The 7,977-nt window shown below is 46.9% G+C and overlaps 1 protein-coding gene across 1 annotated transcript in view; it reads left to right on the top strand.

Annotated features, from left to right (window-relative positions):
- Positions 1 to 6,741, top strand: part of LOC101591121 (vomeronasal type-2 receptor 26) — a 109,751-nt gene extending 103,010 nt beyond the window's left edge. The window contains exons 3-5 of the mRNA XM_012513109.1: positions 2,784 to 2,993; positions 4,369 to 4,492; positions 5,837 to 6,741. Of these exons, the coding sequence (XP_012368563.1) occupies positions 2,784 to 2,993; positions 4,369 to 4,492; positions 5,837 to 6,741 (1,239 nt within the window). The remainder of the gene's footprint in view (positions 1 to 2,783; positions 2,994 to 4,368; positions 4,493 to 5,836) is intronic.
- The last annotated feature ends 1,236 nt before the right edge of the window (positions 6,742 to 7,977 follow it).

Genomic DNA, 7,977 nt, shown 5'->3' with positions numbered 1-7,977 from the left:
AAAAATAAAAAAATAAAAAAAATAAAAAAGGAAAAAAAAATAAAAAACTTTATGTGTTAATCATGACCTAATTATTAGGGATGTCTCCCATCAGACTATGGAGATCACTGGAGTTCTTATTAATCAACAGTGGATGACCACTTCTGAAGAAATGGAGTTCTGTGTAATAATCTCTCACCATTCTAATGGATATTTGCTTAAATATCTCATTTTTGATGACCTATGTGAAAATCCATCTTGATAGCATATTGACCAGCTGGTAAACCTCAATACCAGGTGGAAACTTACTTTAAAGTCTATAACCCAAATTGTATTATAAACACATGATCCAAAAATGCAAAAAAAAAAAAAAGCTGAATTTGCCTAGGACTGGAGCTGTGTGCTCTCCCTGCATCTGGCCTGTACTCCTGCCTCTGGCCACACTACTCTGGACCAGCCTCTGAGCAGCTATGCACATTAAGAAGAGAATTTCTTTTTATATGTGCCATTTTTTTCTTTATTTGATTGAGCAAACATAGAGGGTTTAAGCTCTACTGGTGGCGCTGTTGCTCCAATGTCCTTTTCCTGCTCAATACTTTATCTTAAAACAGTACTCCAAGTCCAAAATTTTGTGGTAGTTTTGAAAAGGAAATACAGGACCAAGAATACAATAAATATTTATATATATGTCTATATACCACCGTGGTTATGGAGACTGTTTATCCCATACCTACACCTGTTCCTTTTGGTTTCTTCTAAGCTCTCTCATACACTAGCAGAGCCTGGGCTTGGGCTGGGTCTGGGGTGTCCAAGGCAAGGTAGAAGTTCTCACTCACTTTCTGGGCTTTGAACATGGGCTCTGCGAGGGTGGAGGTGTCCCAGGGGCATGACCGAGGGTCTCACTCATGCAGCATGCTTGGGTATGGTCCACAGAATTCCCAAGAATGCACGGGAGCCGGAAGCTCTCCCACATTCTCGCTGGGCCTGGGCTTCGGCTGGATCTGGTGGGTCCCGAATGTGCAGCAGAAGTACTTGCTCATCAGCGGGCTTTAGAGGGGCTCCAGAGGGGTCCTGAGGGTACAGCAGAGGGTCACTCACGCGGCATGCTTGGGTTTGGTCCAGGGATTTCCTGTGAGTGCACGGGAGCCCTTATTTATACATTTTTGAAAAGGTATTATCCTAAAACAGAGAGTTGCCTAAAGACTAATGCCTTGAATTATCCCAGGCAATGTGTTCCATAGCTGAAAAGGTTAATTGCTGTAGGCACTTTTCCTTCTGAAGTTGGCCTTGCCTAACCTCATATTTGTGAGCAATTTATAGCCTCAGCCACTCCCTCCAAGTGGATATCCTTGCCTTCTACCTGATTTTAGAGTGCAAGCTTCCAGTTTTTGGCCATTTCCTCTGATGTTGGCTTTGGTTTGTCATATATACATGGCTTTTATTAGATTGAATTGAGGCTATCTATTCTAATTTTCTGTAGTGTATTTATCATGAACAGTTGATGGACCTTGCCAAAAGCTTTTTCTGCGTCTATTAAGTGCATCACATAATATTCATCATTGATTCTACTAGTCAAATATCATATTCATTGATTTGCATGAATTGAACCATCCATGGTATATAATCTTCTTAATGATTTGATGCATTCTGTTTAGTGCTTGGATTTCTAACTTTCTTCCTCAGTTTGTGATATCTGCTGACCCTGATGTGCTTCCATCTGGTGTGTAGGAAGACAGGGAGGCTGTGAAGAGTATCTTCCCTAAGTACATGCAGCACAGTTGGATATGTTCTGCTTAGAGTGCAGAACATATCCAACTGAGGACATGCTGCTGGCCTAGAAGGACAGAGTGGAGACTGAGGAAGGAAGGGGTGCTGTTGCGGCCTCCACTCTGATTAAGGGGTCTCTACTGGTTGGGGCTGAAAACATAGGTGGCTCTGAGTTCATGGAGAGTGAGAATGACTGTCTCTGGGTTAGAATGTCAGAGAGGTTAGAAGTCTACAACGATATGATCTCTGCATGCATTGTGGTGGATGGAGGGGAGTGGAATCAGGAGGGCCCAGGTTAGATCTGAAAGAGGATGGTTCTGAGATCCAGCCTGCACAGGAAGCTTCTTCCGTGGTAAGAGTGGTGGCCTCATGAGCAGCCTGCGCCAAGTCACTGCAAGGAGGAGAGCCCAGGTAGGGCGGTCGGTGGGCTGTGTGAAGGGTCTCTCCTGGAATCAGGAGTACAGAGGGTAAGGCCTTCTGTGGTCACCTTGAAGGGAGAATGCATTAAACTTGGATTAGAACAGAAGGCTAAGGGCCATGGAGGCTAAGGGCCACCTTCCTATGCAAGTGCAAGGACCCAAGTGTATCTGTGTTTCCACTTGCTGTGCAGGCCTGGTCCTGGGTGCACTGAGCCAGCCACCAAAACAAGACATGGTGGAACATGTGTGTAATCCCAGTGCTGGGGAGGTTGAAACAGGAGGATCACTAAGAGTAAAAGCTGCATAGTGAGACTCTGTACAAAATATATAAAATTAAGAATAAGGAGAAAAAGAACAGTAGCCAAAGATGGGACAGAGATGAGATGATGTTCTGGGTTTCTGCCTTCATGAACAGTAAGGAATATTTAATTAATGACTACCTTACAGCAATAAGAATGATATAAATGTGACTCATTTTTGAATCTTCCCTTTAATTTCACAAGAAGTTACAGTGGAAAATTTTCCTGGTCCCCTGCACCAATTGGTGTTGTCTAGGGCTCAAACATCTGTCACTCATCCAAGGCCATGGAAAAGCAACATGTCAGCTTCTTTTCCCAGCTCCTTCACCCCTTGAGAGAGGTGAACTTCCGGACCCCTGATGGGACTCACCTCATGTTTGATGTCAATGGAGATTTGGTGGCAGCATTTGACATCCTCCAAGCACAACAGATCCGTGAGGGCCAGTTCCACTTTGTCCACATTGGCACAATGGACCCAGATCCCACTTCAGGAGACACAGTGATGATCCAGTTGAAGGATGACGTCCAGGTAGGTATTCTGGGTGCACAGATTGATTCAGGCCTCAGCCTTGGTTGTGGGGAAACTCAGGTTCAAGGACCTTGTCTCTGTGGAGCCTTGAAGTGGAAATGGCTATAAATCAGGGCAGCATTAGCTCAATTATGCTGTCTGAGTGTAGTGTACTATCATGGGTCTGGGCACAATGTTGCATACCTTTATTCCACTTTCTCAGGGAGCTGTGACAGGAAACTTACAAGTTGAAGGGCATCGTGGGAACAATATGTATACCTTTCCCAAAATGGAAAAAACAACAAAACATGGCAGAGAATGTCACCAGGGGTGAAAATTTTAGGTTCACACTGTATACAGGATGAAAATGTGAGCAAGCAAGCCAGAGTATTAGAGCTACACTAGTTAAGTGAATTGGGCCAGCAGCAATCTTTCATGGTCTTCTCTACCTCTGTCTCAGGGTCAGGATCACAAGGACATGCTAGGCCACAGCTTTTCCTCCACAGCTGTCCTCCACTGACAGGCACAGCAGGCCTCTCCCATGAGTCAGGGTCACATGTCAACTCTGTTGGTATTGGCGTCCAGGATATTCTACCTGAGGACCCACTCCAGTTGCCTGCCAGTCAAGCTGGGCTAGCTCTTTCTCTGAGGCATCTATATCAAGGTGCCCTAACTTTTCTTAGGAGATAAGGATTCCATCTTTGACTGCTTCCTACAGGGTTAGTTGCATATTCAGTGGACTTGTGGGCTTTTTACTTGGTATATGTTGGGGTTCCGATTTCATGGTTTTTTTTATATCAATGGTTGGTGTTGAGACAGGGTCTTGATCTGTAGTTCAGGCTGACCTTGAACTCACTATATTGTCTACACTCGACTTGAACTCAGGGTGATCCTCTTGCCTCAGCCTTGGGAGTGCTGAGATTACAGGCATGCACCTCTATGCTCCGCTTCCCTTTTTTTTTCCTTCGAGGAAAACAATACCCACTCCTCTTCCATGTGTCTGCACCCAGACCTTCCACTATGTTACTCCTTGGAGGTGGGGTCTGGAAATAGTATGAAGAACCAGGCTGTGGGAGACTTTGCATATGTGCATATAAGGTGGTGTGGACTCAGCATTTGAGGTTTCAGATAAGTGAATTAAGAGCAAAGGTAAGGGCCACGAGTAAAGGCCTTGCTGAGTGTCATGATCCCAAGGAACCCAATGATCCTCCAGTCTGGATGTTCAGTCCCTTGATGTGTCCACCTTCGGTGTGTGGAGCCTGAGAGCAGGGAGGACATTTTCTGCACACAATGACTAGTGCAGGAAGAAGGACGCTACCCTGATTTCTGCTGGGTCAGGATTTTTCTGGGTCCTGAGGAAGGAGGGCCTTTACTGATCTCTGCACCTCGTCTCCAGGTGCCGAGCTCTGTGTGCAGCACCAGCTGTGAACCAGGATCCAGCCAGATCCCCCAGCTGGGAGCCCCTCACTGTTGCTTTGAGTGCCGGCCCTGCCCTGAGGGACAGTTTGCAGACCAGAGAGGTGAGAGGTCAGCTGCATTCTCGGCAGCAAGGGTAACTTGGCCTGAGGTCCCCACCTGCAGTGTGCTCCAGGGCCTCCACCCTCTGGGAACTTTCAGTGGATCCTGGCTACATTCCCCTCTCACAGTTGTACTTAGGAAAATGGGTCCTGACCTGCAGCCCATGTGCAGCTATGGTGGAAATGGTACCCGAGGCATCTTCCCCTCATATGCACTCTCATCTCTGCCAGGCCTAGTGTAGGGTGGCCTGCCCAGGTCACCATGCTCTGACCCTCAGGCTTAACCTTTGTCCTTGGAGGGCCCGGAGATCTTTGTGCACCTCATGATCTCTTTTGCTTTAGATTTGTATGACACCCACTCACACGGGTTTTTGGTGATAAATCCTACAATCTTTGGACTCTTATGGCACAGAAATGCATCTTGTCTAAGCTCTGGAGTTACAAGTCTGAGATCTTTGTGTCAGGATGGGATTATTTTGGGTCCTCTCTCCTGGATTCATGAATGGTCACCTTCTTGGTCACCAGTTTTTCATTTTTGCGGTTGTTATGCCCTGTTCTTCTGTGGATTCCAGGTATATTGGAAAGGACTAAGCCAATGACCGTACTGAACCTTAATGTGCTCATGTTAAATTTTCCTTTCTGTAATTACAAACATCTTTTAAAGTTCCAAATATCATGATTTAAACAAATGCGTTTTTAAAGACAAGATGGGGACCAAAATACTTGCAATCGAACAAGGACTACTTCTAGCCCAGTGTAGCCAACATAGTGACGCAGGAGACCCTGGGTCAAAGAAAGTCTAAGAAAGGAGCTGAGGAAGTAGCTCATCAAAAAGGCGTTGGATTCAATTTCTTGCATAAAAACAGAGCATTATTTTCTTCTATTTATTGATCGTTTTTCATTTTTATATTTAGTACAGGGCCTATGGAGCCTCACTACACAGATTTGACTTGCAGTGATCCTCCTGTTTTCAGCTTCTCAAGCACTGGGATTATAGGTGCAAGCCACCGTGCCCAGTCTCAATGGCCATCTAGCATGCCCTGGAGGCAGGGCCATATGGCATATGGGGATTGAATCCCAGTCCCTACATCCACCTAAGCAGGTGCTGTAATCTGCTGATCTATCTGGCCACCCCTGAGCATTATTTTAAAGTCACACAAATAAACATGGCTTGCAGTTTTCCTACTACTTTTGGCCTTAATGTCACCCTAACTTTAAGGATAACTAAGAGTAATCCATAGGTATGGACCAATGAGAGCTGCTCCCGGAGGGCCTGGTGCAGAAGGAGCCCCTGCAAAGCTGCTGTTGTGTAAGGGGACCTCCAACACGGGTTCTGTGTCTCCACAGACATGAAGAGCTGCCTGCGGTGCCCTGAGGAGCAGTACTCCAGCCAGGCCAGAGACCGCTGCCTGCCCAGGACAGAGACCTTCCTAGCCTTTGAGGAGCCCCTGGGCCTTGCGCTGACCTTGGTGGCACTGGCACTGGCTGGCCTGGCGTGCCTGGTGCTCGGGGTGTTCCTGAGGTTCCGGCACACACCTGTGGTCAGGGCCAACAACAGGGCCCTCAGCTATGTGCTCCTGGTTTCCCTGACCCTCTGCGCCCTGAGTCCCTTACTGTTCCTTGGCCGCCCCTCACACGTCTCCTGCCTTCTACGCCAGACCACATTTGCCGTGGTGTTCACTGTGGCCGTGTCCTGTGTCCTTGCCAAGACCCTCACTGTGGTAATGGCCTTCAGGGTCACCAGGCCGGGACACAGGGTCTGCCTGTGCCTAGCTCCCAGTGCCTCCTCCTCCGTGGTCCTGGTCTCCTCCTTGGTGCAGGTCATTTTGTGTGGGGTCTGGCTGGCAACCTCCCCACCATTCCCACAGAAGGATGCAGCATCAGAGCCTGGCCGCCTCGTGCTGCAGTGTCAGGAGGGCTCTGGTGTGGCCTTCTCCTGCGTGCTGGGCTACCTGGGCCTCCTGGCCATAGGCACTTTCTGTGTGGCCTTCCTGGCACGGGGCCTGCCAGATGCCTTCAATGAGACCAAGTTCCTGACCTTCAGCATGCTGCTGTTCTGCAGCGTGTGGACAGCCTTCCTGCCCCTGTACCACAGTGCACGGGGCAAGGCCATGGTAACTGTGGAGGTCTTCTCCATCCTGGCCTCTACAACAGGGCTGCTGGGGGGCATCTTCCTCCCCAAGTGCTACCTCATCCTGCTGAAGCCTGAAAGGAATACCGCACGCAGTTTGAGGTCGGGACCCTGGGCTTAGAGCAGCTGTGGGATTCTCCTGGGAACAGCCTTCTCTCCAGGACACGAGAATAGCCCACGTGAGCCAGGTCTCCAGAGCACAGCAGGATCCTTGCACTGAACTGCTGGTGTCTGTGTGCACCTGGAGGGTTCAGTATCCATCCGTGTGAGACACTGGCACACAAATATGAACTGCCCATGAATTAGATAGTACTTCATACGAAAAGGGCCTGCTGGTAGTACAGCATAGGTGAACCTCTAAAATGTTTTGACAATAAAGAAAGCCAGTACCTCATAATGTAAGATTTTAGTGTTCTGAAATATCCTCAGGGATGGCCATGGACATAATGCTATGACTTCGTGGTGTTTATTTGGTGACTGATGGTTCCGGTGATGAGGTATGAATGGGTGCAGGCTTTCTTTTCAAAGGATGAGGGTCTCACACTGATGTTGGTCATGGCTGTCTAATGTGTAATGGTATAAAATTATTACTCTTCATTACACCAGAGTATTGTGTTATGAAATTTATACCTCAATCAAGTTAGTGTTTCATAAAAGGAAAGGAACTGCTGATTACAAGTGGTGCATTTTTATTATCTGTTTTTGGTAATATTTGATAATCGGAAATATGTAGGAAACACTGATATACTGCAAATATTTCTTAAATGCCATTCCTAATAACCATGAACAATGGAATATAGATCAGTAATAATAGCATATGGGTCACTGAATATCTAAAATTCAGAATAGCTTATAATGATACTAGTAAAGATGATGAGGCAGGGAATAGGAGAATATAGAAAAACTGAAATATAGAGAAAAATAAGATGAGAAGGTAGAGAAGCATGTGAAATAAAGGATCCTATTAAGGTGTAAAACAAACAAGAGAATTATACAAAAGTCACAAAAATTAGAAAAGGGAAATCCTACATTCCTAAAAACAATAAAAACAAAATGAATAGAAAAACTTTTCTTGAGGGCCGGCCAAATAGCTCAGTGGATTAAAGTACCTGCAAGCAGGGGCAGGGGCCCTGGGTTTGATCATGGGCCTGCCTTGGCAGCCCCGCCTCCAGGGCCTGCTGTGACAGCAACTGAGACAGGGCGTGTTGATGTGCGCTGTAATTCCGGCACTTGTACGGCTGTATACAGGAGAATCACTACCAGTCTGATCTAGTAGTGAGACCCTGAACACTCTCTAGACCCTTCCCTAAAATAAAAAAGACCCACAAAACAACCAACCAACCAACCAACCAACCAA

This window comes from Octodon degus, unplaced genomic scaffold (assembly GCF_000260255.1).
Source record: "Octodon degus isolate 3935 unplaced genomic scaffold, OctDeg1.0 scaffold00322, whole genome shotgun sequence".
Taxonomy (NCBI): domain Eukaryota; kingdom Metazoa; phylum Chordata; class Mammalia; order Rodentia; family Octodontidae; genus Octodon; species Octodon degus.
This window is presented reverse-complemented; position numbering and strand designations above follow the sequence as displayed.